The following is a 23394-nucleotide window of genomic DNA, read 5'->3' as shown; positions in this document are numbered from 1 at the left end:
CCTTATGAAGAGCAAAGGGCAGTAGGCATCCGATAAATATAACATTTTCTTAGAGGCTCTTACTATACTTTGCATATTAGTTTGTACCTGGTACAGCAGTGGGCATAAAGTTGGCACAGTGAATACAGGTTGATTTGAATTTAACTGACGCTTTGTGGAACCTGTAGGCAAATGTGGGGTCCACCATGTGGTGCCCCTATTGATCCAGAAAGCAGGACAATGGAAATACTCTCTGAAAATTAAACTAAGAAATGAATACCTAATAGATTGAAGATAATACGATCTTAAGAATCCTAAAGACTTCTTGGGCAGTAAAAATCTGACTGTAACCTTATTGAGGGTATCAACATCTTAATAACACACAAACATATAAAATCTTCATCAGAAGACCATTTTCTCTGTCTCCACTATGGGGGAAATGAAAAGCTATCAGTGTAATTGTTATGATACCTGACACAATACTGTCTGACCAATAGCACCTGCCAGGTTGAGGCAAGCATCCAGCCTCCCTGGAAGGTCAATCATTGTGTTATAAGGAGCTGCAGAGCTTCATGCCCTTTTGCAGTAGAATCCTGCATCGTTAATTCCACTTACTCACCATGCTTCCCTCTGGTAACTTGCCTTCCCAAAGAGATCATTCACTGTCAGGCTGACACAGACCTTAAGTATGTCTGATTCTTCTGTTGTTTACTGTAAATAATAAAGTCACCTAATTTTTTTATACATTAGTGTCTTGGGAGTTTTGCTAGCATGAGTCTGCATTCCTGTGTCCAGTCAGTGCAATCAGGTATCAGTCTGCGAGGCTCCTCAAGGTAAAATACCACCTTGAGGGCATCTGTTGAGAGTGGACTGGTGGGTTTCCGAGGTGATGCCCATCTGTGTTGTCGTGTTCCATGTTTGCTTTCCATTCCACACTTCACCAAAATAATTCTTCCCAGAAGGACTATAGTAAGGACATCTTAACAATGTGCACATTTCAGCTAGAGAGTGCCAAATAATATTACCTCGGTGCCAGCAGGCCCTTTTTTTCTGGATGTGTATTTGTTTGGTTTTTGCACACTTCATACCGGAATGGATGAATGGAATATATATTGTAGATGCCACATGATATGATCTCCAACAGCTCATTTCTAGTTCTGGCTTCACAGCCTCTTTTGGCTTCACTTGTGGCTCTCATCTCATTGTCAGCACTGATCCTGGCATCACTTCCTAACCTGGATCCCTTGCAGCAGTGAAAACCTAAAGAAGATGGAGGACACAATTGAGTTCGCCAAGGTTAAAGATAAGGATGCAAGTAGAGCAGGCAATGAACGAGGTTGTAGAATATTTTTCTTCCATTCTCATCTTCCTCTCTTTCCCTCAAAAGGATCCCAGTAACATTTGAAGGGGTTTCAGATCCCACACCCTGCTGTGGAAAAAAGTGAAGCCCAAGTTCTCAGTGACCTGTTCAGCTTATCTGTGAAAAAGAATGGACTTAAACCAGATCTCAATAAATCTTTAACAGCAATTTCTTGCCAAAAGGGTATGAGACTAAATAAACAGGGCAAAAACCATTAAAACTCTTAAGTGAATCCTGGAATTTGTTTTTAAGTGGATATTGCTCCAAATATTACACTATTAGGTGGGACTTGCTGAGCAGTAGTTTTTCCCATTTCTCTCCTATTCCTCCCCTTGCACCCTAACTTCCAGCCAGAATAACTGGTCACTAAATTTCACCATAAATTTATCAGGCATTTACCCAGAGGAATCTTCAGTTGTCACTATGATTTAAAATACCATATTTGTTATTAGTAGATTAGGGCTTCATGAAAATTTCAGATAGTATAGGTAAATATAGAATCTTGAAAAGACATTTTTTTAAAAAAAATATTGTTTTAACAATCACAGTTTTGTCCCTTTACACAATTAGAGTTTTGCAGCAAAAGTAGACACTGTTGGATTATTAGTATGTCTGATAAATTCATGAGGCTCCTATCCCTGTACATCACAGCAGAGCTGTTCTTGTGTGTTGATGTTAAATCATGTGAAGCTGAATCGCTAAACAGGTAGCTATGGACTATTCCTGAGGATTTAGATGCAGATTAACCAGTCAGTTAATTGTCCAGGCCTTTTGACCAAATGAAAACCATCCTCAGGCTTTCATTTTCTTTGGATGAAAGATGATGCTAATGATGAAAGCGTCCGGTTTTCATTTCCACGTAAGTAACGTTTATTTCACAGCCAGAGACGTCTTAGATGTAAGATCAGTAGCTATCCTTGGACTGTGCAATAATGGAAGTTAGGCTGGGTGCCTTTAAAACAAAAATAATCCAGCCTATCACCATTTCTGATGTACTTTTCCTACTTTAGTAGATTAGTAACAACATCTTATGACAGAAAAGTTAGCATTTGCTAAAGCAAACCGGGCAGTATAATATGTTACGTGCTGATATGAGAAGTTACCCCCCCAAAAAGATCATATTCCCTTCCTTTATTAAGTGTTTAATTGATGGAGAGAGGATGAACTAGCCAACATTTATTAAAAACACCTGGAACTCTGAAAACCACGTGTATTTTTCAGAACTTATAAAGATGTTCTTGTTTACTGAAGTGCATCCTATATTGTCAACGATTTTTGCACACAGGCACATACATAAGCTGTTCAGTGAATAAAGACAAAGGAGGAGAGTGAGCTAGAGACAGGTGGTCACCTGAGAAGTAGGGAGTGTTTGACCTCCTTTCCCTTTCCTCTTCTCATGGGCCCAGGCCACTGCCTTCTATTTTCTTTCTCTCTTTCCTTCTGTTGAAGATCAGAGTCTAGAAAGGGATTCACTGGACAGAATTGAAAAGACAGCTGGACTGGTGGACCAGACTGTCCTGAAGTTGGGCAGCATGTGGCAAGCTGAAGTGTGCAATTTTCAGAATTACACAGGTATCTTCAGACACTGACGTCCTCCATACTGCAGCCAACCTTTCGCACACCGGCTGCCTAAGGGCCATATATAAAACAGCAGAGTGGACAGAAGTTCCTTTTCTCTCTCTGTTCTGCCTTTCTCAGTTCTTTTTCTGGCATCCTCTGTTTTTCTTCATTATTCCTGCAGCCCTCTAGCTCTTCTGATTCTTGTCCCTTTTCAACAAAACGTTTACCATAGGCTTGATGTCATCAAGTCAGTCCATGTTTGTATCTGTGTGTATGTGTCTATGTGCTGTGTGTATGTATCTACAATTTGTTTTTGTTAGTTTGCAATACGCTTCAAAATACTCCTTTCTAACCAAATAAGCCCCTACAGTAATATTTCTTAAACTGTTAGGATTATTGACTCCTTAGGAAATCTGCAAATTACCCTAAAAATTTTTATATACACATCAAATGTTGGGTACAATTTCATGGTGTTCATGCACTCTTAGTAACTATTCATGGATCGATAGTGTGGATGAAAAGAGGATGAGTTGAAAGGATGTGAACTAGAAACCACAGAATTTAGTGACTGAATTCATCCCTATGACAGGTATTTGTTGGGCTGCTATATGTTAGACTCTCTGTTAGATAAGGTGGTGAACTGGAGAGATACCATCCTCGGGTCTAACGGTGATGACTCCCAGGCTTCTGGAATGGTCAGCTCATTGGATGATGGGACAGGCACGTGTTCCTCAACAGAAGTGCTTCTTCAAGCTATAAATGCGCCTTCTGAGATTTCAGGATATCCCTGTAATTGAGAATCACTGTGTCTAATAAGAGATGTTAGTAATGAGAGAATGTTTATGTATAAGCAATATTTGGGGAGGGGCTTGAGACCCTCACATATAGATGACATTTGGAGCCAGGAAGTGGATGAAATCTTACCAGGAAGAGTATAGAGAATGAGAGGAGAGGAAGGCTGGGGCTTGGTCCTGGTAAAACCATGGAGAAAGTCGAGAAACCTGGTAAGAAAGCGAGGAGAGTATAAAGAAAGGTAAAGTAAGTTCCAGGATGCAGCCAGTAGAACAGCAGGGAGGAGGAGCAGTAGGGCAACAGCAGGCAGCTTCGGGATACATTGGATAGGCTTCAGGTTCAAGACGATAACCTGAGCTTACATATTAAACATCGCATGTTCACCCCCACCTTAGCTAAAGGGAGTCATGAATCATCACATCAAAGGGCTTGGGTGCCAGCAAATACTAATGAAGAAATTTTATGTTGTGTGAATTATATCTCAATAAAGCTTTTATTAAATAAAAATAATGAGGATGAAAATTCACTGTTAAATGTATTCTAACAAAATTGTTATACTTAAAAATGAATCAACTATCAGCATCCAGATATGTGGAGGTAGTGCAGGAGTAAAAGAGCAGATGTTATCCACAAAAGAAGGACAATACATTTGTATCCAGTTACCTAGTAGCACTGTATAGGAAAAGCAAAGGAGCATCACCTTGGGAAGAGGGAAAGGTCGAAAGGATGAAAGGGTGAAAGCATCACCTTCAAAAGGGTTGTCACTCAAATTGCACAGCCAGCTGAGGCATCTTTTCTTGAAAGGAGAACAAAAAGATCATCTTTGTTACTGAAAACCTGCAGAATATCCCACTCATGATGTGCTTGCTCTGAAAAAAATTATGCAAAGATATAGTAGAGACAAACAAATAATTAGAATAAAGAACTCAATAGGGGGAAGAAATTAGAGTATTTTCAAGTGGTATGGAATTAACTGTGAATAACAGTATAGGAGTAAACCGTAATACTACTGATAATCATTCTTCATAAAAAGAATAATATAATGGACCAATAATAACAGGGATCTGGGATTCTAAAGTATTTCAGTAATTTGGCAGATGGAAGAGGGAAGGTTGCAAGGAGACTCAAAAAATGCTGTTTTATTATTGGCTTCAAGAAAGAAAGGCAGGGTAAGGGAAGGTTAAAAATAAGCAGAACTAGAATAGAAATAAAACGAGTAGCTTCCTAATAAATTGGCTAAAAGCTGGGGGGAAGGATCTTCTTAATCAGTATGGCTCAGGGAGAAGGGGAAAGGCGAAAACATTTTGGAAGCATAAAATAAAAAGAATATAGTTTAACATTAAAACTGAACATATTCATTACCACAGTGACTCCCCTATTCTGTTAGAAGACAAGGATTTAAGTTGATTTTTTAAATCCAATCATAACATGACCCAGAAGCAAATATTTTTTAAAAAAAGAAGAAACGTATGACCATAGATGCGCAGAGAATTTATTTTAAATTGCAAAATTTTTAATACTGTTTTAAAAATAAAAAAGGAATTTTAACCCTATGACAGTAAATTCAATCTACAAAATGAATAAGCAAAAACAGATTATTTAAAATAACCAAAATTGACTTAATACAGCAAAAACTATGAATGAGATTGACAAAAGTCGGATTGAAAGAAAGATTCCTTCCTCCTCAGAAGTGCAAATTCTAGATATATTTATCATATTCTGTCAAAGCCTAAAGGAACAGGTATTTCCTGTGCTATCTAATTTATTTGAAAGCATGGTAAAATATGGAAAATTTCTCAGGTTATTTTATGAACCTAGGATGGCTATGACCAAATTCTACTTTGTTTTGTTCATAAAAATTAAGAACACCTTCACTTAAAGCTACCTATACAAAATCTTAAGTCAAATATTAGCAAAGGAAATATAGCAGCATATTGAAAGAATCATAGATATGATCAGTTCAGATTAGTTTCAATAATGTTGCATCTGTTTATCTTTAGAAAATCAGTAATAACAGTAATCACATTCAGAGATTGGGAGAGGAAAGCCTTTTTCAGCCATTCATTCCTAAAAGCCCAGTAGCAGAACTCTGGTGACCAGTGGTGAACCAAAGTAACTGAGTCTCTTTCTTTGTGAAACTTAAGTTCCCGTGGGAGAACAGTAATAAGTAAATAGGCAACTATTGTAATAAGCACGTATAAGATTTTGGCATGTATTAGATTTTCAAGTTAGTGGAGAAGTTGGCTCATTCAAGAAAAATTTTTGGAACCATTGGCTAACATTTTAATAACACTATTTAAATCCAAAATTTATACTTCACATTAAAATACATTCCAGATGAATTGAAGAGTTTAATGTTAAAAATTGAAACCAAACTACAGGAAGAAATAAACAGTGACTATTTATATTATTCTATATTCTGTTGGACCTTTTCAATCATGTCAGAAGGAAAAGTGTTTGGAAAGATTTCCGAACTGAAGGATTATGTTGTATCGTTACCGAGACAATCAATAAGGACAAAGGCAACTGCTTCAAACTTGCAAACATTCAGCAAAGCATAACATTTCTGAAAGATGCCCTTTTACGGTTTATATACAAAGAACTGAAATTTCAAGGGGTAAAATCAAACATCATTACCTGATAGACTATGTTTTTGCAGCTAAAGTCCAGCTGTTGTACTAATGAGACTCACACTTTTAAAGAGCTTCCTGCATGTTAGATACTTTTCTGATGCTTTTTGTTATGTGTATTACCTCATGTAGTACTCAAGATCATCAGAAATAGGTACAGATAGTGTTTACATATTTTACACGTAAGGATACAGAGGTGCAGAGAGGTCTCAGGAGCTTGCTGTAGAGCACCCAGCTGATAATTGGCAGAGCCAGGATTCAGACCCAGTCTGCTGCCAGAGTCTGCTTTCCTAACCATTATGCTGTACCAAACATGTCTTAAAATTTTCTGACTTACTGAAGTTCTCAAAAAGCAGGTTCCTGAAGGTGAATTCAGCAAGGGGAGAAATTTAACTCAGTCTGTCTAAAGAATAAATTTGGGCAGTAGCTTCCCAACTCAGGACTGAAAAATCACTGGGAGCTTGTGAGGAATCCTTTTCTCACCTACATCCAGTCTTTGCCAGATTTTTGTGTGGAGTGTTTGGAACTCAAGTCTCACTCAGTTGCCAAAATAACTTCCAGAAAATCACTTTGAAGAAATTTTGAGTAAAATATTTCCCTGTTTACTCCAAAACAAGTGAGTGGACTTTGAATGTCACTCGTTTCATCAACATACATTTGCAAGGCTGGTTTTTCGCCCTTTGTGACTAAAAGCAAAGCACGGCCCATGCTGAGTTCCCTTTCCCATGCCAATTAGGTTAGAAGGCAAAAAATTCCAAAAGCACGAATACTCAGTGCCTAAGTTGATCAAAGTTTTAAGCAAAATTTTCTTCTACAAATCTGCCATTGTTTTAATAGTTTAACATAGAAGATGCAGTCTAACAGTCTTTTAAAACAAAAAAGATGCTGTCTTTGTGGATGGGTGTTTCGGGTGTCTCAGATAGGTTACATGAGGGGTTTTGGGGAATGGGGTTTTTTTTGTTTTTGTTTTTTACTTTCCCTTTGTCACTGATAAGGTCCAGGGGACTTTGCAGCTTCTCAGATGTTATACTGGGTGAAAAGTAGTACCTGCATAAACAGTGGGTAGGGAGTGCAGATAATGATATTAATATACCTCATAGTTTGTCTTGTAAAGCCAACATCCTATATAACTTATCTTTATTATGGAATTGCTAAATTAGAATTGTGTCCTTCTTAGAACCAGATTGCTTGAAATGAAGTCATGTAAGCAGTCTAATTTATAAGATAATTACATTTAGGAAATGCAATTTCCTGAATGTTCTGCCACACGGAAGAATTCCGAGAAAAAGGTTCGTTTCTTTGGAAAAAATGATTTTACTTTCTTGGTAAAATGCTACTGCTTGTTCAGTTAATTGGCAATTCCCAGTGATTTTTTTTCTTTTTTTGGTAGTCACAGTCATAACTTACGTAAGATTACCTAGTGTTTTAGAGGCTCCTCAGAAAGCCTTAGAAGAGATTAAATATTTTTAGGTCTGTCTAAATGTGCACTTCTAAAGCTATACCTAGATATCTCTCTGAATCCAGTTAACTAATTTATTTATTTATTTATTTTTAGTCAAAATTTCACCTTTTAGAATTAGGCTTGTATCCTGATCCTTACTGGTGTCAAATTATTTCATTTCTTTTGACTTTAATAGTCATATTTAATAATTCAAACACGGATACTTCTATTGCTCACATGTGTTTCAATCGGACATGTTTAAAGATGTCTAATAACTAAGGTCTTATGCATTTCTTCATATTCTATTTAATGGCTAGATGCATGTCGGTGCCACAAAACATTTTAACCAAGACATATAGGGTGTCATCAAATAATTGAATTACAATAATAGCTGTAATGGGACCGAATTTGCAAAAGTAAATAGTGTCTTCCTTTAAAAGAGAAAATTAACAGCTCTCCTCAATCAGATTCTTAAGTTTAATTAGCTCTGACTTGCTAGAAGAAACTGAGCAAGTGAATAGCATGTGTTTTCCATATTCAGCAAAATCTAAATCATTGCTATTTTATATAGCTGACCCATATAGTTTCTTTTTTCTATGTACCTCAGTTTTTTTTTTGCTTTGTTTTGTTGTTGTTTGTAAAATGGACTAAAAAATTTGATTAGCTCATAAATCCCTCCCATTTCTAAAATGCTATGAGACTTTAAGCCTAATTTCCTTTGAGCCTTAATCCTCTTACTAATTGATGTGGCTGAGTTGTTTAGAATGAACCTCCGTGGTGCAATTGACTGATTAAGACTGTGAAGTTTCATGTAGGCAAATTGGTCCAGGAATGAATCCATTCATTCAGCAGACACATGCCATGTCTGTGAGTCCTAAAAGAGCCCATAGTCCAGTAAAGGAGTGTGGTAGTTTTAAAACATGCCCCCCTAAATTCTTTGACACTCCCCCCATCAAAAGATGGGGCTATGCCCTCTCCCCTTGAACCTGGGCTTTGTGCCTGTCTGACAATAGAGTGTGGCAGAGATCTATTCATTTTCTATTCAGAAATTGTACCCAATTTAAGAAACTAACAGGATCCATTTCCTGTTTCTTGGATCACTCACTCTTGAAACCCAGCCACCATGCTGTGAAGAAGCCTAAATTGCCCTGTGGAAAGGCCCAGGTGGAAAGTAACTAATAGCCAGCACCCGCTTGTTAGCCCTTGGGATGAGCCATCTTGGAAGCAGATCCTCCAGCTCTGGGAGAGCTGCCCTGGCTGATACCGCATGGAGCAGAGACTAGCCATTCTCACTGAACCCTGCCCAAATTGATGGTTCCTGAGCAAAATAAGTGACTCTTGTTTTAAGCTACCAAGTTTTGTTGCCAAAACAAGGAGATAGACACATAAACAAACCATTTTGAAGCAATGTAGAATTATGATGGCAGCGATATGTACTGGTATCACAGGAACACAGGCGAGACACCTAATCCTTTTGGCATCAAGGAAGACATCCTCAATATGACAAGTGAACTGAGTCTTGAATGAGAGAGGGTTAGCCAGGTAGGGGGAGAAAGAATGGGGATGTTCTGGGCAGAAGGGACAGCAGTGTGACCTGAAGTAAAGTAAGGAAGTAGCATGATGTGCATGAGAAATTATGAGTCCTTAGGTGTTGCTGAGCATAAAGCTGGAGATAGGGAGTAGTGATTGATGTAGCCAGAGAGACTGGCAAAGTTTGAATCATGCCAAGTAAAGGTATGTTGCATACAGGTCATTTGGTGTTTTTGTTATTATAGGTAGCATTGGATGGAGCAATCCAATCGTATATGAGTTTTAGACAGACCCTTCAGTTGACTGTGGGAAAGTGGACTTGAAGATATTAAAGCTTGAACCAGGAAGACCAGTTAGGTGGCCATTGCAGTAGTTCAGGCAAGGACAATAAGGGCCTAAATTAGCACTGTGATGATGGGGAGGGGCTAGAGAAAATAGGTTCAAGAAATATTTAGGGGGTTAAAAAGCATTTAGAAGTTAAAAAGGGCAATACTTAGTTACTGATTGTGGGGAGAAAGGGCAAAGTGAAGGAAGACTGTTAGGTTTCTAAGTTAGGTAGGTAGACACCAATACCAGTAGAAACGAACTAAGGAGAATATAAGGAAGGGTATGCAAGTCAAACTTATGGGAGATTTAAGCTGCAAATAAAGATTTGGCAGTCATTGTCACAAAGAGAATAGTTGAAATTACTAATGGGTAAGCTTCCTAGGACAAGAATGCTCAGTAATAAAGATAAGAGGACTGAGGATGAACCCTGGGAGTACCCTGCTATTTAAAAGGTGCTCAAAGAAGAGTGAGCCCATAAAAGAAATGGAGAAGAATGATCCAAGAAGTTCCAGGAGAACCAAGATGTTGTCCCACAAACAAAATAGTAGTTTCAAGTAGGGGCTAATCTTTGGTATCAGATGCAAACAACCAGTTAAGTAAGATAGGGCTAGATGAGAAGTCAGCGATGACTTTAGGCAGGCCGGGCAAAGCCAGGTATCAATAAGTAAATGAATGAAAAGTAAGAAAGTAGACAGAGTTGATACGGCCAAGGAAGTGGAGAATAGCTGGAGAAGAACACAAGGATGAGACGGTTTGGTGGTGGTGGCGGTGCTGTTGGTTTTGGGGGATAGAAAATAAGTAAATGCTTTACTAACCAGAGCAGCCAGTAAAATGAAAGAGGTTGAAGAGAGAAGAATAAGAAGGTAAGATTCATGCAGTAGCTGCCAGTTAGAGAGAGCAGGGCGTAGGGTCAAGGGCAGTCCTTTGAGACTGGAGGAATGCAACAAGGGTAGGTGTAGATGTACATAATTTTATAGTATTAGGGCAGGAAGTTGAAGATCATAGTTGATGGACATTCTTTTCTGTGAAAAAAGAGATAAATTTGTGCACTGAAAGAAGAAAGCAAAGCAGGGACTAACAGCTGTATTGAAGAGAGTGGTGAGTTTTAGAAAAATCTGAGAAATGGAAATAAGGGCTGGCTTGTAATAGACAAAAGGAAGAATAGGTGAGCCTGAAAGCCCAGTTGGTGTTGAAAACTAGTTTTGTGCTAGTGACTATCAGCATGATTATATGATTTTATCCAAGGGAATACCGCCACTCACCCCACTCATCTCTCTTTTTTCCTGGCCCTGTTGGCCTAGAAAGTGGGAAAAACAGGTAACCTCCAGACAGAAGGAAGCAGGGCCTCCAGGAAGAACAAAGTTTTGTTTAAGGTAAGGAGATAGGGCATTCTGTGTAAAATTGGGGAATTACTTGTTTTGCTTTATATAATGACATGAGGGCCATTTATACCTCATTGACCAGCCATTGGATTCCAGGCACCCCAGGAAGGAACATGATCTTGGACAAGGCAGCTTTCTTTAACTAAAGCAGACCCCAGAGGTGCTGAGAGCAGCAGACTTTGTGCCTGCAGCACTCCCAGCTGTTCCATTCTTGAGGAACCATCTGTAAGGCACCTCACGGTGTCCACTGTGGCAGACTTTGGAGTTATCTAGATATTGGTTTAAATCCTGGCCCTGCCACTCCTAGCCAGTCAGCTGGTTGTGTTAAGCAGATCCTCCGTAAGGCTTCTTTAATTAATTGATTGATTGATTGATTAATTAAGGTATCATTGATATACAATCTTGTGAAGGTTTCACAGGAAAAACAATGTGGTTACTGCATTCACCCTTATTATCTAGTCCCACCCCCATACCCCATTACAGGCCCCATCCGTCAGTGTAGTAAGATGCCACAGAGTCACTACCTGCCTTCTCTGTGCTACACTGTTCTCCTGGTGACCCCAAACACACCATCTGCACTAATCATGGTACCTCTCAATCCCATTCTCCCTCCCTCCCCACCTGCCCTCCCTCACTCCTCCCCTTTGGTAACCACTAGCCCCTTCTTGGAGTCTGTGAGTCTGCTTCTATTTCCTTCCTTCAGTTTTGCTTCGTTGTTTTACTCCACAAATGAGGGAAATCATTTGGTACTTGTCTTTCTCCGCCTGGCTTATTTCACTGAGCATAATACCCTCTAGCTCCATCCATGTTGTTGCAAATGGTAGGATTTGTTTCTTATGGCTGAATAGTATTCCATTGTGTATATGTTCGGTAAGGCTTCTTTAACCTCAGGATCCTATACTGTAAAATAGGAAAGATAATGTAAGAACTAATTAAGCCTTGGTTTCCTTCTTTGTGAAATAGGAAAAATAATTATACCATCCTTCTGGTTGTTAATAGGATCTGGTAAGATCATAAACTTCCCAGAGTACCTGTCACTTTTAGAAAATGAATTGTCATACCATATGTAAAGTGTCTAGTTCAGCAGCAGATACAGAATATTTGCTCTGCAAGTTGCTCAATCAGTATTTCTTTTAAAAATGTTTTAGTTGTTGGGAGAGGGAGGGTGGGGGCGGGGCCTCAGCCGGCCGGGTACCCCCAGAGGAAGGCTGGGAGGTTAGTGGATTCGGGCTGTGTGGATTTGACGAGCGCCACGGCGGTTGGCGAAGCTCACGAGGCGCAGCCGGTCGCCGCTGACAGACACCGTTCTTCCGGCCGCGCCACCCGGGAGGCGGATCGCCGGGGCCTGAGAAGGCTTCCTCGGCCCGGCGCTGCCTCCCCCCTCCTCCCTCGGGTCACCCGAGCTGCCTGGGAGGAGGAGGAGGAGGAGGTCGTCGGGGGCGGGGGCGGCGGCAGGCGGCGGCACACGGGGACCGGGACAGGACAATGGAGGTGGCTGTGGAGAAGGCGGCGACGGCGGCCCCCGACAGCGCCGAGCGGGGAGAACGAGGCCGAGAGTCGGCAGGGCCCGGACTCGGAGCGCGGAGGCGAGGCGGCCCGGCTCAACCTGTTGGACCCTTGCGCCGTGTGCCACCAGAACATCCAGAGCCGAGCGCCCAAGCTGCTGCCCTGTCTGCACTCCTTCTGCCAGCGTTGCCTGCCCGCGCCCCGGCGCTACCTCCTGCTGCCGGCGCCCATGCTGGGCTCGGCCGAGACCCCGCCGCCCGTCCCCGCCACCGGCTCGCTGGTCAGCGGCTCCTCGCCGTTCGCCACCCAAGTTGGAGTCATTCGATGTCCAGTTTGCAGCCAAGACTGTGCAGAGAGACACATCATAGATAATTTTTTTGTGAAAGACACTACTGAGGTTCCCAGCAGTACAGTTGAAAAGTCTAATCAGGTGTGTACAAGCTGTGAGGACAATGCAGAAACTAATGGGTTTTGTGTCGAGTGTGTTGAATGGCTCTGCAAGACATGCATCCGAGCTCACCAAAGGGTGAAGTTCACAAAAGATCACACCGTGAGACAGAAAGAGGAAGTATCTCCAGAGGCAGTTGGTATGACTAGTCAGCGACCAGTGTTCTGTCCTTTTCATAAGGAGCAGCTGAAGCTTTACTGTGAAACATGTGACAAACTGACATGTGGAGACTGCCAGTTATTAGAACATAAAGAGCATAGATACCAATTTATAGAAGAAGCTTTTCAGAATCAGAAAGTGATCATACCCTAATCACAAAACTGATGGAAAAAAAAAAATACATAAAATTCACAGGAAATCAGATGCAAAACAGGATAATTGAAGTAAATCAAAATCAAAGCAGGTGAAACAGGATATTAAAGTTGCTATATTTACATTGATGGTAGAAATAAATAAAAAAGGAAAAGCTCTGTTGCATCAGCTTGAGAGCCTTGCAAAGGACCATCGCATGAAACTCATGCAACAGCAACAGGAAGTGGCTGGGCTCTCTAAACAGCTGGAACATGTAATGCATTTTTCCAAATAGGCCGTTTCCAGCGGCAGTAGTACAGCATTACTGTACAGCAAGCGACTGATTACATACCGACTACGGCACCTCCTTTGAGCAAGGTGTGATGCTTCCCCAGTGACCAACAATACCATCCAGTTTCACTGTGATCCTAGTTTCTGGGCTCAAAATATTATCAATTTAGGTTCTTTAGTAATCGAAGATAAAGAGAGTCAGCTACAAATGCCTAAGCAGAACCCTGTCGTGGAACAGAATTCACAGCCACCAGGTGGTTTATCTTCAAAGCAGTTATCCAAGTTTCCAACACAGATCAGCCTAGCTCAGTTACGACTCCAGCATATGCAGCAACAGGTAATGGCTCAGAGGCAACAGGTGCAACGGAGGCCAGCACCTGTGGGTTTACCAAACCCTAGAGTGCAGGGGCCCATCCAGCAACCTTCCATCTCTCATCAGCAAACCCCTCCACATCTGATAAATTTTCAAAATCACAGCCCCAAACCTAATGGACCAGTTCTTCCTCCTCATCCTCAACAGCTGAGATATCCACCAAACCAGAATGTGCCACGACAAGCAATAAAGCCCAACCCTCTGCAGATGGCTTTCTTGGCTCAACAAGCCATAAAACAGTGGCAGATCAGCAGTGGACAGGCTGCCCCGTCAACTGCCAGCAGCATATCCTCTACTCCTTCCAGTCCCACTATTACTAGTGCAGTAGGACACGATGGCAAAGGTTTTGGTTCACCTATGATTGATTTGAGCTCACCAGTGGGAGGTTCTTACAATCTTCCTTCTCTTCCAGATATTGACTGTTCAAGTACTATTATGCTGGACAATATTGTGAAGAAAGATCCTAGTATAGATCATGGCCAGCCAAGACCACCCTCAAACAGAACCGTCCAGTCACCAAATTCATCAGTACCATCTCCAGGCCTTGCAGGACCTGTTACTATGACTAGTGTACACCCACCAATACGTTCACCTAGTGCCTCCAGTGTGGGGAGCAGAGGAAGCTCTGGCTCTTCCAGCAAACCAACGGGAGCCGATTCTACACACAAAGTCCCAGTGGTCATGTTGGAGCCAATCCAAATAAAACAAGAAAACAGTGGACCACCTGAAAATTATGATTTTCCTGTTGTTGTAGTGAAACAAGAATCAGATGAAGAATCTAGGCCTCAAAATACCAATTATCCAAGAAGCATACTTACCTCCCTGCTATTAAATAGCAGTCAGAGCTCTGCTTCTGAGGAGTCTGTGCTAAGATCAGATGCTCCTGATAGCACAGGAGATCAACCTGGACGTCACCAGGAAAATTCCTCATATGCAAAGTCTGAGTGGCTGGATGCCTCCCAGAAGTCACCGCTTCATGTTGGAGAGACAAAGAAAGAAGACGACCCCAATGAGGACTGTTGTGCAGTTTGTCAGAATGGAGGGGAGCTCCTGTGCTGTGATAAGTGTCCCAAAGTATTCCATCTTTCTTGTCATGCACCCACCAAGTGGAGAATGAATCTGCACTTTCTGCCGAGACTTATCTAAACCAGAAGTTGAATATGATTGTGATGCTCCCAGTCACAACTCAGAAAAAAAGAAACCAGAAGTCCTTGTTAAATTAACACCAATAGATATAAGGAAGTGTGAGCGCCTACTTTTATTTCTTTACTGCCATGAAATGAGCCTGGCTTTTCAAGATCCAGTTCCTCTAACTGCCTGATTATTACAAAATAATTAAAAATCCAATGGACTTGTCAACCATCAAGAAAAGACTACAAGAAGATTTTTCTATGTACACAAACCCTGAAGATTTTGTAGCTGACTTTAGATTGATCTTTCAAAATTGTGCTGAATTCAATGAGCCTGATTCAGAAGTAGCCAACGCTGGCATAAAACTTGAAAACTATTTTGAAGAACTCCTCAAGAACCTTTACCAGAAAAAAGGTTTCCTAAACTAGAATTCAGGAATGAATCAGAAGATAATAAATTTAGTGATGATACAGATGATGACTTTGTACAGCCCCGGAAGAAACGCCTCAAAAGCATAGAGGAACGCCAGTTGCTTAAATAAGCAGCACCATTGGCATGTGCTGGTTTTTAGACTTTTGTTTTGTTTTTAATAAACATTTTGTGAGTAATTTAACATCATTACAAAGAAAAAAAATGTTTTAGGAAGATTCTTTGACTTTTCTATGGGCCCAAAGGAGCATCAAAGCCAGAGCTGGAATGCATCCTAACTACACTACTCTTGGGTTTAGCTTTCAAATCAAGGAATATGGGAGGAGATAGCTCTGTGATGAGTCAGACTGTGGTGGAGGTAGTGGAGGTAGTGTCTGATAATGTCTGATTATCGGGAGAGTCTGATTCCTTAGGCTAAGTTACTGGTGTTATAGTTCAATGTGAAAATGTGTTCTTTAAAATAGAACCAAAAGGAGAAAATTAGAGATGAAGTCATCTGAGTGGCAGTACTCCACCGAAATAGCACTGTATGTAGCAAAAGGATGATTGCAGTTCGGGACAGGTTACTTTGATTTATTGGGGCTAAATATATATTTTATATACACATGTGACTGCACTTTTGTGCACCCCCACCCATCTGGATTGTAGTCTTGCTGACTCCCCCAGTTGGATGTTGAACCAGGGATCATTCATTCTTCCTCTCTGGGCTTGAGTTTGCTCTAAAATGAGGATTTAGATCTAGGGGAGTCCCTTCCTATTCTTATTTTTATTTTTATTTTTCTTCCAATTTTATCGTGGGTTAATTCTTTAAATCCCCAGTATCCTATAGCACAGATTTTAAGACAAACATGGCTCTGTTCTCTGTAGAGAAATGATCTTATTCCATGTATACAAAGAGGCACAATGTGTTGAGTGAAGCCTGCAGAGAAAAGAGTTGGATAGCTCTAGCAGAGAAAGCCTGATGTGTACACTTCAGTGAAGAAGGGGAGAAAAATCACTGTTTGGTGAGTCAATCAACGTACTCAGTAGTCATCACAGAATCATGTCCTTACTTGCAGGACATGGAATTATCCAAATTTGTAGAATTACCTGTGGAATTATCCAAATGTGTTGTTTAACATTTATTGACAATGACTATTGTGCTGGATGTTGTGCAGAGCAAGTTTATGCAAGCTGAACCCCAGCTTCATTCATTTATGGCGGGAACGGAAAAGTGGTGAAGTTCAGAAGATTGGAAATGCTAAACTTCTTGTTTTCAATCAGAAAACTGCACTTAAGTATTCAAATTCAATCACGATCCAGTATCATAAAGCCTTTATTGTTAAAGGAAGCATCTGATTTTTACTTTTTCAGTTTGGCTTCTGCGCTCTGCTGTTACTCTTCTCATGTAATTGGGTTTATGATTTGAGTAACTTTTGAAATACTGGCAGCTCAACTATCTTCAATAGAGACTCATCTCACTTAAGGCATTTTAATATAACTTTCAGTATCTTGAATCCTGGGAATTTAATCAGTATACTTACACTCTTAAAGTTTTTCTTGCCTGAACCATTATACTATTTCACAGAACAAATATTTCATCCTTAGGATTTTGTAACCTAGGGATTTAAAGATTAGCTTTGAAAATAGGTCAGGGAAAAACATCTCCTTTGGTTTAAAGCTAATCAGGTAAGGAAGTAAAAAGAGCAATTTAGAAGCCTTTGAAAAGCATTTGTGAAATCAGTTTCATGTCATTTTATGAAAGCTGCTGCCTGTAAAGCTACAGTGTGAGTCAAGCCTTCTTTCAGCGTTGCCACTACTTCATGCCTCCATTCATTACCATTCATCCATTCATTGTTCATTCATTCATTTAAGTGTTGTTCTAGATGCTGGGGTAACAGAGATAAATAAGACAGTCCGAGCTTACTGTGTGCCAGGCATTTTGAAACTTGGGAAACCAATGCTTCTATCTCCATAGTCTGGTGTTACGGAATGAGCATTACGATGGGAGTCCAGCTGTTCTCCTAAACTCACTGGTTAGCTATGTGACTGTAGGTGAGACCTGTTTGGTATCTGTTTTCTCATCCCTGAAATGGTATTGCTCACCCTATTTACTTCATAGCTTTGATGTAAGAATCAAATGAAATTGTGATTTTGAAAGAGCTTTGAAAAGTATTAGACATTATATAAAGACAACTAATAATCTTATGACTGTGGCAGTGTTTTGACCATTTTATTGCCTCTGTGAAAAGGTTGAGGATGAGTACATTTTCATTGTGCTCTTGAACTAGAACTGTATGTATATGATCATCAGCCTTAACCATTTCTTCCATATGTGCAACTACCCTACTTCTGATCCACGGGCACAGACTTCATTATGTGGTGGCTAGGGGAAGGATATCTACAGCTGACACAACTTATTTAGAAAATATTATTCAGTTCATATCCTGCATTAAATCAAGTATTGATTAAGTGCCCAGGCTAAGAGGGCAGAGAGAGACATAAGTGATGAGATGATATTGGTCTTCAAGAAGCGTAGACTTGTATTTGAAAATTCAGAGTAGCCCAAAATAAATGATTACCTTAGTTGCAGTTTCCCAAGGATCTGTACAGAGATGTCCATTTGGCCCTATCATGATTCTAGGAGCCCTCTCTCTCAGATATTGGAGGGCCTATTTATCCCTACTGGATCATGGAACAGATCGTCTTATGAAGAAATTGAAAACTTGTAGCTTCATGTTTGATTTCCTACTAGGTTTTTTAGGTCTACCATGCTGATGCGCTGGAATGAGATAGGAAGTCTGAGCTTTCCTAGACTAGTCTTGGACTAACCCAAGAATCCCTCTCAAATATGAGCTCTACAGTACAGAGAAATGTTTGTGTTTTATTCACTGCTCTCTGCCCAGTGCCTAGAACAGTGCCTAACAAGTGTCACCCAATGAGAATGTTTTGAATGAATGAAAGCCTCCATCTACCATATGTACAGTTCTTCTGATACTCTGATAGCCCAGATAGATAGCTTCTTGAAGACAGGGGCTATACTTTGTCTCCAGATTTCCAGTGTCTGGCACATAATCAGTGGGCTGGATGTTTGTCAAATGAACATATGGACAAGCTAACCAGGGCTGGGATGGATGCCCCAAGACCAGGACTTCAGTCTTTCCCTATCTTTCCCTGGAGTAAGCCCTAAAAACGAGAGGAACTCATTCCCAGTAAGTCTGAGGCATAGCCCAGTTTGGCCTGCTACAAATGTGAAATGTCACTGAAGTTTCTTTTTGAATCTTAGCTTTTCTGTTTATTTTAGGTTTTCTATTCCATGTGTGTTCCTCTCAAAAAGATGGATAGAATTAATGTGCCAGGAAGATGCCTTGTGTATGTCCTCTGCTGGGTCCCATCCTTATCCATTGTACTCGGTAACACTTGTCTGTGCAGCTTGGGGCCCAGGACAGAGCAGGCTGTTCTTGAAGGCATTTCGGAACCATGTAGGAGACTAAAGGGCCCAGAGAGAGCTGGCACGGAATAGGAGAGAGAAGTAGGACAACTGGCCAGAGCTGCTTTCTGGGAGTTGTGTTATGCCATCTTTCAGCCTCATTGATTATTCCAACTCTTCCTAAAATAATAATAATACTAAAAAAAAAGTCCTTACCTTAACATATGCAAGTATCTCATTTGATCTTCACAGCAACCCCATGAAAATGGTGTTTTTTGGTTTCCAATGTTACTGTTTGCACAAATGAGAAATGTCAGATCAGGAGCAGCCCTGGGACTAGGGTGAGGCACATGAGGCACTCACCCCAGGCACAAAATTAAAGGGAGTGCCAAAAAAACAACACAATTAAAATAAATAACATTTCATGCAATATTTTAAAGATTTAAATTCATGCAGGATCTGACAGGGCCAGGATTAAGATGAGGCAAGCTGTGTAAGTCGTGCAAGTAAGTGCAGAATTGGATCCTGTCATGATAAAAAATTTTATTTTGTTCTAAATGGCTATTTTTGGCATTAATTTCAATTTTGAGAGCTGCATTCAAATATTACTTATCTTGATTAGTGAGTTTCTTTGCCTCCTCTTCAAAGTTCCCCTGAGACCTGTGCCTCACTGGCCTCATGCTGGTCTCAGCCCTCCAAGTCTCACCGTCTTAGAGATGAAGTGCCCCAGGGCCTGTGGCTTGTGAGTGGCAGAGCCCACATTTGAACCAAGGCTTTCTGACTCCACATCACATTCTCTTTCTGTTATACCACACAGCCACTTAAAATGCCTAATTATCTTTGTCTCTGAACATCTATTGGTCTTCTGTTGTTACTCCTTAAATTTTCTTAGGCTTTTAAGCCTCATTATTTGAGGGTATCTTTAGTACTCCCTGGTGACTTTTTCATGTATTTTTCTTTCTGTAAATGTGCATGATGCAACCTCTATTGTTTCAGTTATTTGATTTCTAAGTATTTCTGGATGAATCTTATCTCACGGGCACACTACAAAATTGTTGTCTTGCTTAGAACTAAATTCTGCAACTCAAATTAAGAACATATGATTATCACTAACTCTGCATGAACTGGGGGAAAGAAGGTCTATTTTTTAAACACCATTAAGTTGTAGATTGAGATGCTGATTAGAATAGCACTCAGAATTCTGTAGCATGTCTTGTAAAGTCAAAATTCCTACAGACTTTACCCTTCAGTGAAGTTTCTTGAGTAATGAAAATAATGCATGGTAAGAAGGACAAACATCCCTGTCCGTGTTCACCTTTTATGGGACGAGGGTGCGTAAGACTGTATGAAAGTGTAAACTGTCTTCTTTCTCAGATGTTTTTCTAATCAGTTAGTCTGGCTATGTAGCTGAGAAGGACAAAACTCTCCCAACTGATCATTTTCCTTATACTTGGCCTTACTTCTATATAATTTACAGGCAACCTGTAGAATTTCATGTCTACTATACCTGTTGGGGATACACAAAACAAGAAAGTGCTGGGAGTTTGAGATTAGAAATAGAAGGTACAATAAAGGAGCAGTAGTAGGCTTTTGTTTTTCTTTGCAATTAAGTCTTAGTAGAGGTAAAGAGAGTTGACACCAAGGAAACAACCCTGGAATTATTTACACTGCAGTGTCTGTTAAGGAGGAGGAGAGTAGGTCTGCTTTGGTTATGTAGCTGTATTCCTATTATGTTAATGTGTGTCCGCAATTTAATTAGTAGTTTAAAGACTATACATGCTTATGTTGCTCTACAAGAAGATGTGTCAAAGAAATAATCAATCTTCCCATGTTTTCTTCCATCTGCTACTTCTATAGCTTTTCTTCTTCCTTCCTAATTACAACCCTTAAGTAGAATTCATGCCTCATATAGAAATTACCAAGTATCATAATTCTTCCAAGTGGTAAAGATACCGCAAGACAAATGCTGGGCATAGAAGCCACAGGGCATAAATCCGCAAAGAAGTAAAAAGCTAACCTTTTCAAAGAATATTGCTTCTCTCTCACTTACCAACTTTACATTTCCCTGTATGGCCCCGGAAGATGACTGGTTAGCCAGAGACGGGTAAGATTCCTCAAGGGAGGAACAACCTAAGACAGGCACAGTCGCAGGGGGGCCAACAGGTGAGAAATTGGGGATCCACAGAGGTGAGGCTTAGAACCTCACCCCCCCTGTTTTGAGAGAAATCTTCTGCATCCGTGGATGTTTTGTTGCCTTGTCTAGCCTGGATTAATACTTAGTCTATAGGCACAGACCTGATCATCTACATTTGCCCTCTTACAGCACTAAATTATGTTTTCTACCTTTATCTTGCATCTACCTACCACTTCAGCATTTTATTAAAAAAATAAATAATAATAATAAGGGAGAAATGTGGGATTCACATATAAATCAAGTATAAAAATCAAATGAATAATCATATCTGACTTGATTGTTTATAGTTCATGATGCGTGATCAAAACCGAAAGTTTCTGTGATATGACTGCCCTTGCACTGTTCACCATGTAAGAACTTATTCACTATGTAAGAACTTGTTCACCATGTAAGAACTTGTTCGTTATGCTTCAGAAGATTGGAGACTGTTGAGAATTAGGCTTGGGGTTGATTAATGATTGTGCATTGAGTCCTCTATACAGAATTTTATGTTGTTAACAACCATATGATCAATAAATATGAGAGATGCCCTCTCAGAAAAAAAAAAAAAGGAGGAGAAGAGATGTCAGGACTTCCTGTGTCCCTGGGAATATCATAGGATAAAACTTGGGTTATAAATAAAGGCTTTGAACATTTGGTTTGAGGACCAGACAGAAAAACAGAGAAAGGTCCCATTCCTGAGCATATATTCTCTTTATTGCCTTAGTTTGGTGAGACATGATCAGGGGCTTTTATTTATACAGTATTTTTATGGGAGATGGTGTGAAATGAGACCAGAAGGTCAAAACCAAACTGCCGAGGGAGTCGAATGTAAGGCTAAGAAATGATATGTTGTCTTATAGGTGATATCAAACTCTGGAAGACTTTTGATTGGAGAAAGGCCTGATCAAACTAAGATTTTTTAAAAGTTCATACTAAAACCAAAAATGTATATATACAAAAAATTTAAGCTGGTGGCATTCTAAAGGAAAGAGAAGGGAGAGTACTGATTTTTGTGTTAAAACTATTAAGTATTTTGGCAGTGTTTTTGATTTGCTAAATTAGAAATACAAGGAAAGGACGGCTGTAAGATATGTGGTAGAGGAATTTGGCACTAGTCACTGAGGCTTATACTGGTTGTTAGAAGGAGGAAGAGGCAAAAGGGTTTCATCAGGAGTGCCCTAGAGAACAGTCAATCGATTGTAGAAAAACACTAAGGAAACTGTTTGGAGAGGGAAGGAAAAGATATTATATGCGGTTGCAAACATGTTTTCTTTGAAGAAATTGTGTGATGAGCAACTAAAATATCCCTTAGGTGGTGGGGGATGCAAACTTGGACCTGGGAGAAAGATCAAAGCCAAAAATGAATAGTCTCAAAGTTCTATATCCAGATGTAATGTTGAAGCCTGAGCAGGAATAACACAAATGTCTGAGTTGGACACAGGTCCATTGTCTAGAAAGAGGAAGAACCATCAAGGGAAGAATAGTCTGGGGTGGAGGAGATGTAAGATCCCATAGGAATATAAAAGCCACAGGCGGAACTAATTTCAGGAAAAATGATATGGCCAGCAGTGTCAGGGCCTGCAGATACAGACTAATGAATGGTCACAGAAGTAGACTTGAGCTTAGATAGTAAAAATTGAGATCCAGGAGGAGGAAGAGTGTCAACAAGTAGGAAGCTAGTGGGGGAGAATATATTTGTAAATGACATACCCGACATGCCTCAACACCCAAAAAGCAAATAACTTGATTAAAAAATGGGCGGAAGACACGAACAGACACTGCTCCAGAAAAGAAATTCAGGTGGCCTACAATGCTCCACATCGCTGATTGTCAGAGAAATGCAAATTAAAACCACAATGAGATATCACCTCACACCAGTTAGGATGGCCAACAACCAAAAAACAAGGAACAACAAATAGTGGCGAGAATACAGAGAAAGGGGAACCCTCCTACACTGTTGGTGGGAATGTAAACTAGTTCAGTCATTGTGGAAAGCAATATGGAGGTTCCTTAAAAAACTAAAAATAGAAATACCATTTGACCCAGGAATTCCACTCCTAGGAGTTTACCCAAAGAGAACAAGATCTGAGATTCAAAAAGACAGATGCACCCCTATGTTTATCACAGCACTGTTTACAATAACCAAGACATGAAGCAACCTAACTGTCCATCAGTAGATGAATGGATATAGAAGATGAGGCACATATACACACTGGAATATTTTTCAGCTGTAAGAAGAAAACAAATCCTACCATTTGCAACTACATGGATGGAGGTAGAGGGTATTATGCTCAGTGAATAAGCCAGGTGGAGAAAGACAAGCACCAAATGATTTCCCT

At 40.2% G+C, this 23394-nt stretch overlaps 2 protein-coding genes across 8 annotated transcripts in view; both read left to right on the top strand.

Annotated features, from left to right (window-relative positions):
- The window catches only part of LOC140849278 (serine/threonine-protein kinase TAO1-like), a 135688-nt gene that overhangs the window by 59639 nt on the left and 52655 nt on the right, over nt 1-23394 (top strand). Inside the window, exon 1 of one of the 7 annotated variants that reach the window (XM_073236277.1) lies at nt 4108-10992. The exons of 5 other annotated variants lie outside the window; for them this stretch is intronic. The gene's annotated coding sequence lies outside the window, so the exon portion shown is untranslated. Of the gene's footprint in view, nt 1-4107; nt 10993-16380; nt 16475-23394 lie in introns of those variants that run through there. One more of the 7 variants, XM_073236273.1, reaches the window with a different exon arrangement.
- Nucleotides 12487-15582, top strand: LOC140849260 (transcription intermediary factor 1-alpha-like). The gene is given in 8 exon segments (XM_073236250.1): nt 12487-12521; nt 12523-13256; nt 13259-13348; nt 13351-13874; nt 13977-15010; nt 15012-15224; nt 15226-15440; nt 15443-15582. Coding segments are annotated over 8 exon segments (2985 nt in total).

This window comes from Manis javanica, chromosome 4 (assembly GCF_040802235.1).
Source record: "Manis javanica isolate MJ-LG chromosome 4, MJ_LKY, whole genome shotgun sequence".
In the NCBI taxonomy this organism is placed as follows: Eukaryota; Metazoa; Chordata; class Mammalia; order Pholidota; family Manidae; genus Manis; species Manis javanica.
Note: the sequence above shows the minus strand (reverse complement) of the source record. Positions and strands in the feature narration are given on the sequence as shown.